The 19,077-nt window shown below is 33.9% G+C and overlaps 1 protein-coding gene across 8 annotated transcripts in view; it reads right to left on the reverse strand.

Annotated features, from left to right (window-relative positions):
* Window positions 1-368: 368 nt before the first annotated feature.
* BCLAF1 (BCL2 associated transcription factor 1) overlaps window positions 369-19,077 on the reverse strand; it is a 31,208-nt gene continuing 12,499 nt past the window's right edge. For 2 of the 8 annotated variants that reach the window (XM_040239294.1, XM_040239295.1), the window contains exons 5-13: window positions 18,309-18,974; window positions 17,987-18,156; window positions 15,583-15,688; window positions 14,470-14,554; window positions 11,877-12,052; window positions 10,576-10,756; window positions 9,370-9,516; window positions 3,106-3,318; window positions 371-2,954 (exon numbers count right to left, since the gene is read on the reverse strand). In XM_040239294.1, coding sequence (XP_040095228.1) covers window positions 2,949-2,954; window positions 3,106-3,318; window positions 9,370-9,516; window positions 10,576-10,756; window positions 11,877-12,052; window positions 14,470-14,554; window positions 15,583-15,688; window positions 17,987-18,156; window positions 18,309-18,974 — 1,750 coding nt within the window. In that variant the 3' untranslated portion in view covers window positions 371-2,948. Of the gene's footprint in view, window positions 2,955-3,105; window positions 3,319-9,369; window positions 9,517-10,575; window positions 10,757-11,581; window positions 11,744-11,876; window positions 12,053-14,469; window positions 14,555-15,582; window positions 15,689-17,986; window positions 18,157-18,308; window positions 18,975-19,077 lie in introns of all 8 variants that reach the window. The other 6 variants (XM_040239296.1, XM_040239297.1, XR_005720915.1 and 3 more) reach the window with 5 other exon arrangements.

A 19,077-nucleotide genomic window follows, 5' to 3' on the forward strand; every position in this document is an offset into this window, starting at 1 on the left:
AAAAAAACACAAAACACTTTTTAGTTAATAACTACTACATTTTTAGAAACAGAAGTAACGCTGCTGTCTCCATTATAATTTATAGCTGACAGTTCCTGTATGAACACATGAACAGGAGGGCTAGACTAGAATCTGGAATTCCTGTGTTAACAAATGGCTTACAATCACCACTGTAACATTTTCCAGTTTCCAGAGGAAAAAAGAAAAAATAGATGTGAATTTGAAGTTTTATAGAATATTTACTGATCTCCCCAAAAGCCCCATACTAGTAGATGAGCTGGTATCCTAAAATTAGACATAAACCATTGACATTAGCTGTATAGCACAGACACAGACATAGTCTCAAAATCAGGTAAACAAACAACAGCTATTACCACTTATGACATTTTATTGGCATATGACAATTTACAAGGGTCCCTGTTGCATTATACATCACACTGAGTAAGAATCGTTTAGCCATCTACATTCATTCTTATTGGGTATATTTTTACTCAAATTGTAATTGAATTCCCAACACTTGATTTTAACTGTGACAAAAGGGAAAAACAAAAGTAGGCTGCAATAGGAAAAACAAATTTTGCTTTTTATATTAAAATTTCTAAGATGTTGAAAAGTGTACACAGCTAACGACTGAGTCATGGCCTTCTTAAACAGCTTTCTTAATCCTTTCTAGAAATATCCTTTGGTTATTTTTATTTTCCTTCTCTAGGCAAAAGGAAATCTATTAATGCAGGTTATCAAACAGCTATTTTCTGGCACTTGTAAACAAATATCCTTACCAAGAGCAACCATTCAGCTTTTATAACATGTCATGAAGTGCAGAGTTGAATTGTGGTTTAAAGACAGGCTTCTTTATATGCTTGGCTCTAAAACAAAGATAACAGCCGCAACGGCTTTCTATTGAAGTGTTTTCACAATCCCCTTTCCCACTATATTCTAATATGGTACTCTTCCCCTCAATTTTAACACAAGTAACCAAATATGAGTACATGTGGGTTAAAGCAATGCACTTGAACTTGTAACCTGCTGACAGGATTTAAATAGCTTTATTCCTACTCCCTATTAAATAATTTCTCAGTAAATTCCCCTTTCCACTTCTCTTATGTGGAAAAGCAAAACCGCACGTTTATAGTCGTGTATAGAGATTCAGTATCTAACCGAATAATAATTGTTAAAAGCTAAATTTATTTGTATAAAATAAAATGGTCGTGAAAATTTTCCCGTGTTGGAGATCAAATCCATGTTACTTTAGCATGTAATTATGTGCTATGCTGACTAGGAGAATATCAGTTATGTCCTGATTAATGCAACATATATTTCTTTTTACAGTGTTTCCTTTCTGCTCAATTTCAGAAAAACAAAATAAGAGAAATCATGCAATGCTTAAGGACCTTAGGGCCATGAACATCACATTTGTTGAGTTTTGTTTTTCTATTTTTCCCCTCATATAGCTGTTAGGTAAATGCCTCTGACTGCAATCAAGGTGCCAGAAGCATCCCAAATCATCAGTGAGCATGAACGAGCCATACACTTAAAATGCTTGTTTACACTAACACAATAATCATTATCTTTTAATGCAAACAAATACAACTAATTCAGTTGCTGAATTAACAAAATGAAATTTGACTAATTTTATATTATGCTCACAGAGCAGACTTAGCACTCAAAATTTTACTACTTCCGATTTTCATTCCTTCTAAGAGATATCATCATAAACATAAAGGCAATTCACATTTGAAAGATTATCTTCCTGAAGAACAGAACCCTTGGGAAGAAAAAGAAAAACCCATTTTACAAACTGAAACAGAAATAGTGAAAAAAAATAAAAAGGTAGATCAATGCTGTGACAAACTTCCTGTCAAAAATCTTTTTATTGGTGACATTTGGAAAACAAGTTTCTTAAAATACTACTAATGAGCAGTATATTCTGTTTGCCTATTAGTTAGACTATGAACTAGTGATTCAGCTGTCTAAAAGCTCAAATAAGTATGTGAGATATGACATCAGGTACACATCTTTTTAACGTTATCAAGTTATTCTGCAGAATAATCCTCTTCCATACCAATATCAGAATTACAGGCTTTGTTCTGTTTTTCTTTTTTAAGCAAGACTTTCAGTAGGAATGGGGGTTTTGTTTGTATTATTACAAACCAGATTCCTCTCTCAAAGAACTGATATCTAAGACCATGACTCAAATGTTCAAAGAAAACAGAGAACACTGAATTTTAAATGCAAATAGTAAAGGCTCCTAAAAATGTTTCTTTATAGCCCACTGCTTGCTTTCAGTTTAAGAAAAAATTTTTTTCATACCTTTCAATTTAACTTTTAACAGCTAGTACTTTTGAGCTATTGGCAAAGCTTCTTTTTCCATCTTAAACATTTGAGATGTTAAATTAGTTTAGTTTACCAAAATAACAACTTTTTCCATGGCACACTTCAAAAATTAGTCACCCTACAATGTAGTGTGTTTGAATTAAGGAGAATGTTAAACAGATGTATACAGTTAAAATAATTAGTGTGGTCTCTATAGACAATTCCTCTTCAGGGATTTGTATGTAGAGCTAACGTTTACTTCAGAATAAACATTAACACAAACAGGGAGGGGAGAGAATCAGAACTTTCACAGAGCTGTACTTGACCATATCTTATAGACAAAGCAGAATTACAATGCATGTAACAAAAAACAGTAAAAGTATATATTTTTTTAAAAGTTGATAGTTACAAATATGGTACGTAACAATTTTCTACTTTATTTCAGTACAATTTTCAACATACAGTCTACTATTTTTCAAGATATTTGAAGATTCAAAACAAAATTTCTCTAGACTACTTGCAAACAGTAAAATTTAAGTAAAATGCTTACATTCTTATTTGAAAACAAAAATCATGTAAAAAAAAAAATGGTGGGTGCAAGTTCTGTTCTCTGTTGCAATCTTACTTCAGATTTCCTACTCCTAAAAAAAAAAGAAAGGAAATAAAGATTAGAAAAGATATGAAGAGTGGAAATAATTCAAAATAATCACTGTATCTAAAAATCAAATAACTGGCCCAAGAAACTCACACAAAAGAACATATCAGAACCACTAACAAGTTGAAAATGTCTACCTTTTCTTCTTTGCGTCTGTCCTTCTTTTCTTCATTATTTTCCATGGTCTCTTCTTCATCTTCAACAATCCCGTCCCCTTGGTATTTGTCATGAGTCCACTTTGGACTGCTACCTGACTTTTTGAAGTTAAAGCGCCCTCTGCCACGTTGAAAAGTACCACGACCTCTTCCTCTTTTGGCCCAATAATCCACACCATCATCTCTGTCATCATGCTACAGAAAGGTTAAACAAAGAAAGAAATGTCTTTCTTGTAAGGAATATGATTACATCCCCAATCGTGTTATTGTATAAATCTTCTGAAAATTGGGTATATGAGGTGGGTACTGTTCTAAAATACACAAAATCAATAAAACTGAACTTTTCATCAAAAACATGTTGCATCATGAAAGTAAATAATTACATGCTTAGTAACCCAAGCATTTGAAAGCTGCCCAGACAGTTTTCTGAAGAATCTCAACTGCTAAATTACTGCCAATTATCAGAATTTTTTACTGTTCTGCTTTCCATTATTTCAATCTACTATGCATAAATGAGATAATGTAACTGATATTTTCCCCCCCAAATTACCTGTCACAAATACATAACAAAGTATAAAAATGTCATTACAACATTATCAATAACATTTACTAAATAAAATAGGTGGTAAGAAGTATCTCTTACATATAGCTACAGACTTTTAAAAATCCTATTGAGAGAAATCTAAATTGTGTATTACATATTAATCTTCTTGGCAAGGGCACAAGCCAAATCAGGATGGCATGATCCCTAGGGTAATACCTCAACTTATTTCTTGTTCACTAACCTAAAATTCTGCAGCTATTACATCTCAACTTTAATTTTTTATTAACTGCATCCAAATAGATTGTTCCCCAAATTACAAATTATTCCATTAACCAAAACAATCTGAAAAAGTGAAAAGTACTTGACTTTGTGTATGAGTAGATGAGTATTACATCCCAAAGAACAAAACAAAAAATGAAAAGTTCTCCTTAACTGCTGCCCATCTCAAACAAACTTTTAAAGTTTGTACCTACAAAAAATGGGAATGATGCCCCTTCATGAGACAACAGGTATAATACAAACATAGCTGCATAACTTATGGAGTACTGATACTGACCAACTGTCCCAAAGTCACTAAACTTTTAAAAAAGAATATGTAACTAAGCACCTTTTCAAAACAAAGAATGTGCCTTTGTGCATATTCACATAATACAGCTCAACCTCCTACCTGACTTAAAAAGTTCACACATGTAATTAACAGACAGTGTGAAAGAGCCCTCACCAATTTATTTTCTAATAATCTAGCTTTATCAAACCAGTGAGATGACCAAAAAATGAACTTAGGAGCTATCAAAAATGTACCATTTCAGTACATCAAAGTTTAACTGTAAACCCAAAATTAACTATTTTAAAATAGTCTGACGCTCAAAATAATATGTACATACAATGATGTAATTTCAAGCTCCTTTTTGTTATCATCACAACTCTGTAAGAGTTTATGCTTTTTGTTTGTGGTGTTTACACAGTATTCCATGAATTTGTAGGAAGAAGCAAATGAGTTTTGAAGCCAGAGGTATGGATTTAAATCTTAACAGAAACTGAGTGAACCTTACTTCCTCATTAAAAGAACCAAAGATAGTCTTAAAGGAACACAAATGATTTGTAAAAAGTGCCCAGCCCAGTGCTTGACAGACAGGCACTCAATCAAAGGTGGTGATAATAATGCTTACATGGTACTTATTTCTAAGGATGAGGCATTGGTCTCAGCATTTTCTATATACTTACTCATCCAATCCTCACAACAACTGTAAAATACTGATACTAACTCCACTTTAGGAATAAAGAAATTGGGGGACAGAGAAACCGAGTAACTTGCCCAAAGCCACAGAGCCAGTCTTTTCCAATGCCCCTTATGCTCATCATCCTCAGAATAAGCTTCCCAGGAATCATGGTAACAATAAATGACTACTAAATTGAGGTAGCCAAGAGCTAAAACAGGAAAAGCAGTAACAAAGCTAGACACTAGAGTTAGACTAGCCATTACTTTTAAATATACAATCATCTTACACAATAATCTGAAACTAAACAACAGCTACATCATCACACTGTGTTTCTCAAAGGATATCCCAGCAGCTACCGAAGTGACACTTTAATGCTAAGCATACTAGTTCTTCTTTTTTGGACAAGTGGCATGCAAAATACTGGTTCCCCGATCAGGGATGGAACCCATGCCCTCTACAGTGGAGGCACGGAGTCTTAACAATGGACCACTAGGAAGTCCCTAAAGCATACTGAGTCTTAATCCTCAAATTCTTACAAGATTTCAGTCTTACTGTACACTAATTAACATTAACTACCTTACAGAAGATAAAGGGGATATGAGATATTTATAATATATAATCAAAAATATGTTAACAGAGGCCTTACTTGGTGGCTCAATGGTAAAGAATCCACCTGCCAATGCAGGAGACACAGGTTTGATCCCCGATCCAGGATGATCCCAAGTGTCATGGCTAACTAAGCCCGTGCGTCACAACTAGTAAGCCTGTACAGTAGAGCCCAGAAACCACATCTACTGAACTCATAGGCCCTAGAAACCATGGTCTCCAACAAGAGAAGCCACTGCAATGAAGTCTGAACGTCACAACTAGAGAGAAAGCATGAGCAGCAGTGAAGACACAGAATAGTCAAAAATAAGTACAATTATTAAAGGAAAATTCCAATTAAAAAAAATATATGTTAACAAAGGAGGCCATATTAGAACCAAAATCTTCTGAATCGTCTTCTCTTCTCTACAGAAAAGCTCCAATCCAAATCTATGTTCCCACAAGGAATTTTCTCTTCCTCAGATGACATTAACATGGGGAACTTACCCATTTCAGTACTTTCCCATCTGGTCCAACTCTTTACAAATACTCTCAATCCCTCCAGAGAATCTCAGGTTCTAAAGACTATCTTTCCTGAAATATTTATTATTGAAAACATTATCTTTGCATAACTCAAAGTTTAGAGAAGGGAAATTTCAGATAAGAATGAAATATCTGTTACCAAGTACTGGAGGAAAATGATACATGCTGTTAAGAACCTCTGAACCCTAAAGCATGGGTTCAAATCCTAACTCCACTCCTTCTGGCTGAGTACCTTTGGTCAAGCTGCTCAATCTCTGTACCTCTGTGTTTTTCATCTACATAAACTGAATAATGGTCCTACCTCAAAATGACTTTACAAGCATGAAAATAAACTAAGCGACTTTCACTTTCAGTTCAAAACACTAAGAATGGTGCCGAGCTAAATGCTCAGTAAATGTTATCCATTATTATTACTAAGTATTAAATGTTTCATTACTATGGACAGAATGTCCATGCTTATTGATTATTCTGAAAAAAACCTAGAGGAATCTATAGCTTTCAACTTCACTCATTCTGAATTTTTAAAAAATTTTGTATTTCTAGTCTCATCACTGAAAAATACCTTTAGCTTATCCATAAATACATATGTCGAAACCAAAGCTGTCATTCCAATGGCTCATTAATTAACAACCAAAATAATTAATTTGGGGAACTGATTTATATATAAGAAGAAATGTGACATTAATTTTACTTCTAGTGAGCACTAGCCTGTGACAAATGCACATGCATGTCTTATACAGAAATGAAGATTTAAAAATACAGTCCAGAATAGCAACATGTAGAATGCTAAATAACATTCATCTTGATTAGTGTAACTAAAGCCTGCTGCTGCTACTGCTAAGTCGCTTCAGTCGTGTCTGACTCTGTGCGACCCCATAGATGGCAGCCCAACAGGCTCCCCTGTCCCTGGGATTCTCTAGGCAAGAACACTGGAGTGGGTTGCCATTTCCTTCTCCAATACATCAAAGTGAAAAGTGAAAAGGAAGTCACTCAGTTGTGTCCAACTCCCAGCAGCCCCATGGACTGCAGCCCACCAGGCTCCCCCATCCATGGGATTTTCCAGGCAAGAGTACTGGAGTGGGGTGCCATCGCCTTCTCTGAACTAAAGTCTAATTATATGCTAATCAAAAATAATTATGTCCCAATTTAAGACAAAAACTATAATACTAGAAAGACTGTCATAGAAAAGTGAAAGTGTTAGACACTCAGTTGTGTCTTTGCAATCCCATGGACTGTAGCCCACCAGGCTTCTTCGTCCATGGGACTCTTCAGGCAAGAATACTGAGTGGGTAGTCATTCCCTTCTCCAGGGAATCTTCCCAACCCAGGGATCAAACCTGGGTCTCATGCACTGCAGGCAGATTCTTTACCCTCTGAACCACCGAATTAAATATTTGTAAAATGTTTAAAGTGTTAAACAATTATTTAACTTGTTCACCTCTCATTTCCTTAAGTTTTTTGCTTTTACACTTGTTTTACTGTCTGGCATTTTTACAAGCACTTGCTCCTCATTCACACCTTTGAAAAGTTGGCCTTTTAATCTCTTTTCTTCTGACTGAGTGATATTACTGTGGTTCTGTGACTGTATAATGGAACCGAGATTTTTTTTCTCTCTACATCTGCGTTAGCAACTACCTAGCGCACATTTCCACTTATTATATCTCGGGCACTTCCATACCAGAACTTAACCTTCACGTCAAATGAGCTGCTTTCCTCTATATTCCCTGTGCTTGCAATATCCTTTCTTCTCACTTCCAACACCAAACTAGACGGTCCCTGAATAAGCCTTCATAAATGTGGCTTTAACATTTTTCAAAACTAGTCCCTTAGACACTCAATTATTTCTCAGGTCTGTTTGTCACAGCCATGTTTTTCCAAACTCTGCTTAACATCCAAATTTACTCAAGTATTATTGTCTTCCACAATTTGGCCCCTGCTTCTTCTTAATTTTCCCAAATTTATACCAATCATCTAGCCATGTGAGTACTGGAACTCTCTAGATTAGGATGTTTCACTCTTGCTTTTTTACAGCACACCTGCTCATCTTTTAAGCTTAAGATTCAATCCAAACTCGTCTACAAAGTCTCTCTTAATCAGTATCTCCTTCGCATTAATCCACTCTTCCTCGGGAGGACATCCACAGTATATTTAGAATGTTCTCCATTACCAATCTCTTAAACCAAGAATTGAAATCCTACGTATCTTTCCATCCATAGCATAAACAGCAGTGTATTAATTCATAAATCCCTATATTAAAAATGAAATATATCTTTTAAACTTTCTGTAACTGAATAAAATACTTTTCACTTTCCAGAGATTGTCAAGTCAAGCATAAATTTTTCCTCAAAGGAGCACAGATTGTGGAAACATTATGCATAATGCACTCTGTAAAAATTTAACTTTTCCAGACACTTGGTCATTAAAGTACTCCAAAAAAGAGACAAATGGAAATTAATTTTTGAAACAACTACAATGCCCATTCTTCAACCAAAATATATATCTAGTTCAGAATACAGCTATATAGTCTACCTTGGCAGATGGCTGGGACATTCAGCTTTATTCAAATATACTTATAAAAAGTCAAATGAAGACACATTTCTAAAAACTCAGCACTATTTTCCTCCTTGGTTCAACACAACAGCTAGTCTTCAGAAATAATCTCTAAAACATGACTTCCCTGAAAAGCTATGACAAAAATGAATATTCTGTTAATAGTTTTGGTATTTCCTTAAGTTTCTATAATGGAAGATAAACCCTCTTCTCCCGTGCCAAAATGTAAAAAATTTCCATCATTACTTAGAGAATCTTTCAGGACCCACCTCCTCTAGCTTCATCCCTTACAAACTAATTCAGAGAGAAGAGCATCACAAGGAAGCATCAAATTAACGTGTATCTAGCAATTTTTCCATAATGTAATTTTTCCTCTTCCTTTTACTCCAATAAATGTTAACAACCTCCTGAAAACCTTAATTACATGCACTGTGGAAGAATTCTCCTTGTCTTTCAATTAAACAACAGCTGTGGTGATGAAAGGGAAATCTTAATGATTTACCTTCTTAACTTTACCGTCTTATAGACAGATATGAAACAGTTTAATGTTCTTCTCTGAATGTGACTATCAAATCAGGGAAATTTTTACTTTACACTGACCAGTCCATAGATAATATCAATAAGGTGTAAAAAGGACTAAAGGGACCCACATATTCAAAACTTCAAATCATCTGGGTAATGATTTAAGTTTCCTATATTATAGTAAAAACTTCTCATAGTAGTGGATGCCTGTACTCAAATGTATTCACCCAGTATGCTTTGAAAATTAATGCAAACCAAATAAACAGAGATTTCTAACACCCACCAAGAAGTACTTCTTGCTCTTTGGGGTATATTCTGGATCCCATTCCTCTTCCTTCGGTCTCTTTTGAAAAGTAGTATTTGAGTTGTTTGGACCAGTATTTGTCCCAGCAAAAACTCCTCTGGCTCTTCCTCTGCCTCTAATTCGAAACTGATTAACAAAGTTGTTTAGTAATGAAATCAAAAGGTATTAAGTTACATGCAAACTCTAATTTTACTGCAGTAACAAAAGACATTCCCTAATTTCTTCCCTAAATCTCAACTTCACAGCCACTGAGGATGGAAAAGGTGGCCATTTTATACTAGTAAGGAGGGAAAAATTCTGCCTATCGAAAGCTGAATAGGTTAAGAAGAAATGCACAGTCAACCTAAGTTGTCAGAACACTGCACTTTCTTTCATGGCCTGAACTAAAATTTTTAAATAGTTTAAGAAGTTGTTTCTTTTCCCTTTTACTAGCCAAAAGAGTTGTCTAATTTATTTGAATTACACAGGAGTCCTAAGTGTTAACTACACCTTTCACCATATGGGCAAAGCTCTTCTCTTTCCCAAATGATCTAATTAATAAACCCTACTAACAACTAACTGGATACTAGCTTAAGTTAGAAATCTGAACCTAGAAATTAAAGAGTCAAGAAGATGCACTACTATGAAATCATTAAATTTACAATTGTAAGAATTTATGGGAAACATGGGAATAATAATATATATACTAGGTAGGATAGAAAGTCATGTAATTTCTATGACTGACACACATATAAAAAAGAATTTGAATAGGCAAAAATGAAAATAATTGCTAATACAAACAAGGATTTGTTTTAAAACATGTTCTTATTAATAAAAAAGTGATTAAAGAAATGGATCTAAATTATTAACGTTCCTTGACTCTTGGGTCTCTAAGCACTATGTACAGTTATTGAATCCACAGTTAGTAAGTTATATAGATGCTTCTAAATCTCAAAATGGAATATTTTCAAAATCAAGCAAAAACATGGATTTTTTACTTTCTATACAAAGGAGGGTATCATCCCAGCTCGAGCTCCTCCTCACTCTCCCAAATGGCATTTCTTAATAAAGATATATCAAATACCATTTTAAAGACTACAGGAGTAATGACTCATACAACAATGACTAAATCATCATATATCTTACTTTCCTTATGTACAGTGCTCTAAAGTTCTATCAAAGACAGAAAATAATTTTATTACTTACAAAGGTTCCTCGTGGTCGGCTAACTCCTGCAAAGCCTGAATATTCTTTCAGCTCATGGTGAGTTTTAAATTCTTCTTCTCTTTCCTTCTTACTCTCCTTTTCTTCTCGAGAACTAGGAGAAGAAGGTGATGCTGAAGAGGATGAAGATCGAGAATGATCTTGCTCTCTACTTTTATGTTTACTGAAAAATAAAAGAAACAAGAAAAATGTGCTATTTAAAAAAAAGATTATGAAAGACCCTGCTGTATCTTATAATAAGAGGGATATTTTTCAAGTCAAAGAAACTATCCCCTATTAAAATTAGCATGAAACTAAAATGATTGGGTGTTCAACTTTGACATAGTCTGTTTCCATTCTCCTCCAATATTTGTTTTATATCACTACTGGAAAACATGCTATGACCTGCCAGTTAGAAACTAGCAGTCTGGACACATCAAGAATATAAAGTTCAGTTCAACATTTTTAACTTTTTTTTTTTAAGGAAAGGAAGGGAAGAGTAGGAAAAAGTATGAATGTCCTTAAGGCCATGTTTCAAAATGACTGCAGTTTGTACAACCCTAGGTGAAAACAGTTGATACAGATTGGGCCATAACTCCGTTATTGAAATAAAAGGCATAAGACATTATAAATACCAGTAAATTAAAATTAATTATAAATTTAAAAACACGAGTAAAATTACCACCATTCACCTAATGAACAGCAAGAAAAACGATTATCTATGATACTTAGTATTCCTAATATTTACTTGACTCTATCATGATCAATACATGATTCTACTGCAATACCCGAAAAGGTCATACCTGCGATAACTCTTACCACTTCTAACAGTATCCATGGAAACATTACTTTGAAAGCCTAATACACATTGCTATTTCAAAAGAACTAGTCCTTCCTCCCCCCCATCTCTCCCATGTTAAACCACTAGACATCAGTTTAAAATTCTTGTACTCTGGGTGTTATGAGTTGAAAAAGTGCGGAATCAAGCATAACGAACCAAAGTTCTTACACAAACTGTTTCTAGAAATGCACTGCATTGAAGTCCAACCTCCTGATGTAGCCTGGATAATAGGACACATTAATTTGTCATTTTTTTTTCAGTGTTAGCTTGCTATTCCAAAGTTTTTGTCCTCATCCACCATAAGCCGTGTAAAAGACAAATACATTTTTGCTGTAAAACAAATAATTTTAATTGTTTAAATTTAAACATTCGATTACACAGTCAAAATTGAAAGCAATTAAGCTGACAATTATTAAAGGCTAATTAGAAGCTAAAACCTAACTCCGACAGTTTTAACAATTACCTGTCATCTTTGTAAGATTTGTATTCCTTGTAATCTTTTGGAGTTTTTTCCTGCTTTCTTGATCCACTGGATTCCCTGGAGCCCTTGGAATCCCCCCGTTCTTTACTTCTTTCTTTTCTCCGACGATCTATGTCATGCCGAAGATCAGCAGAATCACATCTTAATTTTTTATCTCCCTAGAAAAGACAGATGTAAAATGCAGATTTCAGGGCAACTATAGGGAAAAAAAAAGAAATATATATATAAAATACCAATTTTTTTTGGCCAGTTTCTAAGCTGGCATTTTTAGTAGCAGAAAAGAATGAATACAACATACTACTTCCATACTTAAGTTTTTGTTTAAAAATGTACTTGCTGTTTTCACTAAACACTTGTGAACACAAGTACAACAGGACTGGAAAAGTAATTAAAAGCTAATTGTCTTCAAAATGTCATAGGTTTCTGTTCAAAGCAATCCATAATAAACTTTCATACAGTAAAATGATATAATGATTTTTCCACTCGGTACATCCTCATTAATTATCCCTCATCTTTTGAAACAGCTTTTTATATACTTTAACAATGATAGAAATTATACTCAGTTGTGGGTATAGCCATCTGACAGTAAAGTTAAGGGATCCTAAAGTAAATGGTTCTCATTATTTAAGCCTCATTATCATCAAGTTCTTCCCAAATTAGTTGACCAACCCAATAAAAATCACTTTTAAAGTTAAATATTCTGTATTTTCCATAACATGCAAACATAATATGATTAATGAAACCAACTGAGGTTGAACAAGGGTAGAAACAAAGCCAGAAAGAGTCATTCCCAATCCTGTACTCAGTATCTGGGCCATATACTGCCCTTTCTCAATTCAGGTATTGCAACGGACATTAGTTTAACTGGGTCACAATTCACCTCCTTCTTGTTCCATTGCTTTTTCAAATACTATATAATTTAGGAAGATGGAAAGAGGCATCTAGGAATGAAGAAAAATTATACATCAGTAAGATGCTAAGCAATGTGGACATCCTTGCTAGTATTCAACAATAAGAAGTACTTACTCTGGGAAGTCTAGCTACAATGTTCATAAACATTCCTAAAACTGGAAGTATATGTCCAAATGGTATCAGCTACTCACCTATTTGCTCCCACAGTTATGAGAAAATCTAATCAAGAGCAAAAACTTTCCTATTCACCTAGTAATATGCTATTGACAAGTCCTTGGGTAATAGTATAGGTGGAAGTACTTTGTAAACACCAAACTATATATGTAAACTACACACTACTGCATGTATGTTAACTGTTCATTCAGATAGGAAGATAAAGGATAAAAAGCAATGTCTTTTCCTCTTATCCTTCCATTAGTTATCACTATTTTCTCTCCTCTAGATCAAAACCTGGTCTGAATAATGAAGAGAGAAGAAAGACACTCACTCTGTCAGAGTACAAGAATAGACTAAATTGTGGGCAAAACAAAATTAATCAACACCGAACCCAAGATATTGAAAATAAAAGCCAAAATTAGTATTCACTTCTCAGGATCTGCTTTACCAAAACCAATTTCCCCCACGCAAAGAAACCACTTTCTAAGCTCTAAATTTCTTATTTAATAAATTAATAGCATGCCTAATTAAAAAGCTTATAAATGAAAGCCTTAGTAACAGGTTCTAGTAATAAAGTGCCAATGTTATAGTAACAGCCCAGTTATTCAACTCTGCAAAACAGATGTATTCTCATTTTTCTTATCAGGAAACCGACATCCAAAAAGCTAATCACATTCCTATTATCAAGATAGTACTCAGTAATGGCCACGACTGGAAGCAAGTAATACCGTTCCAAGTCCCTAACCTTTTCATTACAACAGACAGTTGCTCCCTTTTAACCTTGCTCCACATTTCAACTAGAATGTTATGGCCTGTCATATAGACTAATCTACCCAGGAAATATCAAATTATCAATTAAACAGAGTCCCCTTAATGACTCAATTCCATTCTTAAAAGTCCCCCGACCCCAATGCCAGTCATTCAGACTCCTTTCTCAAGTTTAAAGGCATTCTTCCCCCAAATCTACAAATATTCCAATAGTAACACAGTTTTTATTCCAGTGTTCATTTGTAAACCAGTTCTTAGAATGCTTATTTCTTAGTCCAGATCAAAAATACCCAGTAGCATGGCGATTACTTCTTGTTCTCTCTTTGAAGAACCTAAAGATATTAATTTAGGAACCCATAAATCAAGGAATATTTATCCTGGATCACCCATTTCACCTCTAACAAAAACCTTTATATAATGTGTATCTTTCCTATTATAATTTTTCTGTCTACTCACTGATTCTTTGCCTTTTTCTTAGAAATACTTTTTTCCTTTCATTAGCATTTAAATTAATTATTCTTGGTTTAACATATAGTAAAAGGTGAGCTTAATTTTTTTCTAGGAAGAAACACCACATACACGCTACTACAGATATAGATATATATATAAATATATGTATTTACAAGTTATAACTTGCTGATGTCTATAAACATTTTGCCTAGACAAACTGCTTATTAGAACAATATCATTAACTAACCAGAAGTTAACATGGAAAAGAAAAAGTGCATTCAAAACATACCTTTTGATTTTCTTCTTTAAAAACTCTCTCTTCCCCTGCTAAACGGGTATGCTTCCTCAGGGCACTTGGAGAGATGTCAATTCTCCTTAATGTAAAATAAAGTCTATTTGTAGTCACATTAATTTTATGATTCCACAAATTCCTAAAATTTGTCCACTTTTGGAAAGGGAATACCAGACAGTTGTTTCTCTCCCAGTTGACTAAATTTAGTATAGCAAGATTATTAATCTAATTCCTAATAGATAATTAAGAAATAAAAACTGTATTAAAAATAAATTAAAATGCCTCCAATTATTTATGTACAAATGAAGCCTGATCTTTTAAGATATCAAGCTTACTTTAATAATCAAAAAAGAACTTCTTTGATTAAAATTATCATTTAAGTATCAGCATATAATTATATCAGTATCAACAAATACACAAATAGGATTATTTGTTCTTAAGTTATCTCCCATATTTTTACATATTCAGTATCTTTAGTTTTATTCTGTGCCTCTCCTTGCATTCTTAAGCTACTGTCAGTTGAATCTTCTCAGTGCCTCTTACACCAGTGACCACCAAAACCATACCCACTATGTTTTAAGCACTGAATTAGATACTTTACAATTAATACTGTCACCATCATCCTGCAAAACAGGATATTTTATTTGTTATTCTTATTTGTAAATGGAAAAAAAAACATTCAGAGATTAAATAACTTTTTTATCACAATGCAATTAAGTGAGAGCAAGGAACTGAAAATAACTATCTGACTTCAAATTCACGATCTTTCCACAAGGAACAATTCTATCTCACTGAGCATTTTTATTTTAAAAACTTACTCGAAGTGAATAAAATTCAAGGGTTATTTACTCTAGGCATCCAACCCCCTCCCAAAAGAAAAATTGCTAACTATTTAATTCCATACTGGGAAGTGATGAGTGAGTATTTTAAGTTCTAACAACCAGTTTTAACCAAATAAACTGAAAATTAAAAAGAAATGGTAAATTACAAATTTTCATTTGAGTCATGATACCCATATAGTTTCATGTATCTTATTTATAGCTTCAACATGAACTTATTTAATACTGTCTTCCTATCAAAACAACATTTTTACATGCCCAGTATACATACCTGTGTATCTCAGGGCTCTTTTGCCTGGCACTATGTTCTTCAGTGGCTTTCTGATACGAAGTGAACCTCTCGTTTAGGGTCATTGAAGATGATTTGAAGTATTGCTCTGTTGATTTAGGAGAAACACTGCCCAATTAGTTACCTTTACCTTAAGAGGAATTTTCAATTGTGACAGAAGGGCATGTAGCAGGTGAATATAAAATAAAAATACTCAAGAAACCTAGTAGAAGAGAATCAAGTGTTACAAAGAACTCCTACCCTGTCCCACGTAACTTCTTGTACCTTAACAGGTAACTGATGCAAAGTTCCTCACAGGTCTCTGTCAATATTACATACAATCCAAGAACAATAAATATACTAAATCGAGTCTCTCTCTAATTCCATTTCAATAACACACTACACTTCCTCAAATTAAACAAAAAGCAACAATAATACGTGAATGTCCTTAGGCCTTGCCAATATGAACCAATGAAGTTAACTTCAAGTAATCATTTGCAGAAAACAAGAACACTAGAATAACTTGCAAAGCTTGTTTTAATAAACTAATAAAATTATTTTGGCAAGAACTATGTTGTTAACAAAAACCAGATTTAAGAAAAAACTGAATACTGGCACTTGAATGGGAAAAATATTTTTTACATCAATTAACACTTATTACTCCAAAAATCTGGCATCTTGGCAAACCTGACAGTACATTTGATATTACTGTCTTGTCTTTTAACAATTTAAAAATTAGTAATATCAACACCAATTCTTTTTTAAACCATTTCAAGATATGCTGTTGATGTAATATAGAAAGACGTATAAAGTCATGAAATGTTACATTACGAAGCAAGCTATCTGCTTAACAGGTCAACATACATCTGTGTCAACTTACCGCCCAATATCCAGCACATGTCTCATAACCAATCATTAAAACTTGAAATGGCCACTACCAGGGTAGTGCCTCAATCATAATTCCATGAAACCCAGGAATTTGAGCTAGCAACTCAGTTTTTATGCCATTTTTGCCAGGAAGACAGAAGATTCAACTTTGCCTGTATCTTTCAACAGCTATTTTACTTTGAAACATGGATTTGCCATTTCAAAACATATTCCAGGACCTAGTTACAATGAAAAAGAAAACATCACTGGGCATTTTCAGCTCTATACGAAGTAAGAGCTGTTCAGATCGGTTGCACAATACCAATAATGAAACATAACTACAGTTCTTTTCTTCAAAAAAAAAAAGGAAAAAGGAAAAATTTATCAAAACCTGATCTCAAAATTCAGCAATAAATTGTAAAATGTAGAGACAGGTAAAAAAAAATGAAAAAAGAAAAAATGTTAATGTTTCATATTCTATGCACCACAGTAATATGGTCATAAATTGGTTCATAAACCTAGTTATAGCCAAACAGCAAAACTCTTTTGTTACTACGTTTAAATAATTACAGTAAAAAAGAAATTCATTAACTCTTCAGTATTTTGAAATATCAAGTGCATTAAGAATTCCTGAGTGATAAGTTCCACCTATGAGTTGTTCTCAGGTCCAAAGACAAACTTTTCAAAAACGGCTTTTCAGAGCAACAGCCACGGAGATTCCTGGGTAAGAAACCTACTTCAAGGTAAACTCCCTTTCAAACACAAAAAGTCGCAAGCTAAAATCTTTGAAAATTATTAGTAATTCTGGAACTAAAATTAGATACTGGTGAAAAGAGAACATCACTACTTCAGTTGAAAACAACATCCTTCATCATCCCCAGGACCTCAAGAAATGTCATCATTTTTATCCTTAAGTCACTCACTACTCACAGTATCACTACTTACCTAACATACTTTTAAATTTCTTGAACTTTTTCCCCTTTTAAAAATCCTAATAAAGTTTTCTGATTTATCATATAAAAAAGTAAAATACTATAACAAATTAAGTAATACAAAATTAACAGAGAAATACTGTTTTCCCCTCCCCACTGGTTTCAAGTTTCTTTAAAGGTTAAAAAGAAATTCTTCATAATAGTAACAACATTGCACCACTTTGTTATAAATCTATACCAAGAGTACATTAATACAAGTCTTATGAATGCAATCAAAGATAATCTGCAAGCACTCTGAACTTCAAAGACAGTATTATGGCACATTTCAAAAAGACTATCAGCACCGTATAAATCTGTATCATTTTTTATCATGATACAGATTTTCAGGGTATGTTTTAATTTTACTTACATTTCACTTATTAAATATTAAAAATCACTTTATTAAATAGGTGTGTTAATGTTAACAAGACTGGTATCTCATTTATGAAGTGCTATTTATACAAAATTTTAATAGTCTACATAGAGCCCTAGGGTACATTATTATTATGCATAGCTGTTAATTTTTTTTTTACTTGCAAGAAAAATGTAATTCACAATACTAAACATACCTTTAACATGATGAACCAAGGACACAATGTGTTGAATAAATGACTCAGATGTGCTTTTGCTGGCCTGTGGCAACTTAATGTGGTCAAAGATGGATCGGAATTCTTGCTCCTTCTTGACAGAATGGACAAGTGTACTAGCAAGCAGTCTGTCTTTAGTCAAGGAAGCAGGTCTGGAGCATATCGGTAACAGACAGACAGATATAAACAAAATATACCATTGGTTTGAATATGAAAATGGGAAGTATGGTCAGAAAATAAGATAATTAACTGGATTATTAACTAACCACCCACAGATTATTTATTGGGGAGCAATGTGGATTACCTGTTAGAATCATCAAGAGGAACAGGTGCCATTTTGAGTTTGACTTCAGGACGATGAGAATCACTGGCTATCATTTTGATCCTAAGTGGGCTCTCTTCTCTGAAGGTAGACTTTTCTCGAGCATCCAGATTCTTGTGTAGAGGGGGACTGTAATCAAAGAGGTCTTTGAGCTTTTCAGACTTTACCTGCTCAGGTGACTGAGTTTCTTTCTTTACTGTTATTCTCTCAGAATTTTTGTCGTCTTCCTTGTGCTTATCTTTTGCAGTGCTAGGCCTTTCCACTACATATCCAGTCTCTTTAAGTTTGTAATTTTTTTCTTCTCTAAATCCATCACTTTCTCTATTGCCTTTCAATGAAACTTTGGACTTGTACTTGGGTCCTTCCTCCTCAGTATTCCGATGAGACGTAGTAGCAAAATTTTTACCCTGATCTGCAAGAACTGACTTCCTGAACTGTCTATAATCCTCTGTCTCCTCTGTGTCATCCCCTTCTGAATCATTAAACTTTTGTTTTCCAGATTCTTTATCACTGAAGTAATCTAGAACTTCCTGATCTTCCCATTCTCCCTCTGCCCTCCCTTTCTCTGATCCTTTCTCCTTTGGAGCCTCTTTATCCCTGGTATTACCCCTATCAAGCAGGAATACTCTAGACTCTTCATCTGTGAACCTGTGAATAAGCAAAGAAGAGGATGGTAACTCTGGATTGCATTCATTCTGGACCACTTACATACTTAACTGTGCTTCCCAATATCACAGGGCCAGTAATAAGA

Source organism: Oryx dammah, unplaced genomic scaffold (genome assembly GCF_014754425.2).
Source record: "Oryx dammah isolate SB20612 unplaced genomic scaffold, SCBI_Odam_1.1 HiC_scaffold_4, whole genome shotgun sequence".
NCBI classification, from domain to species: Eukaryota; Metazoa; Chordata; class Mammalia; order Artiodactyla; family Bovidae; genus Oryx; species Oryx dammah.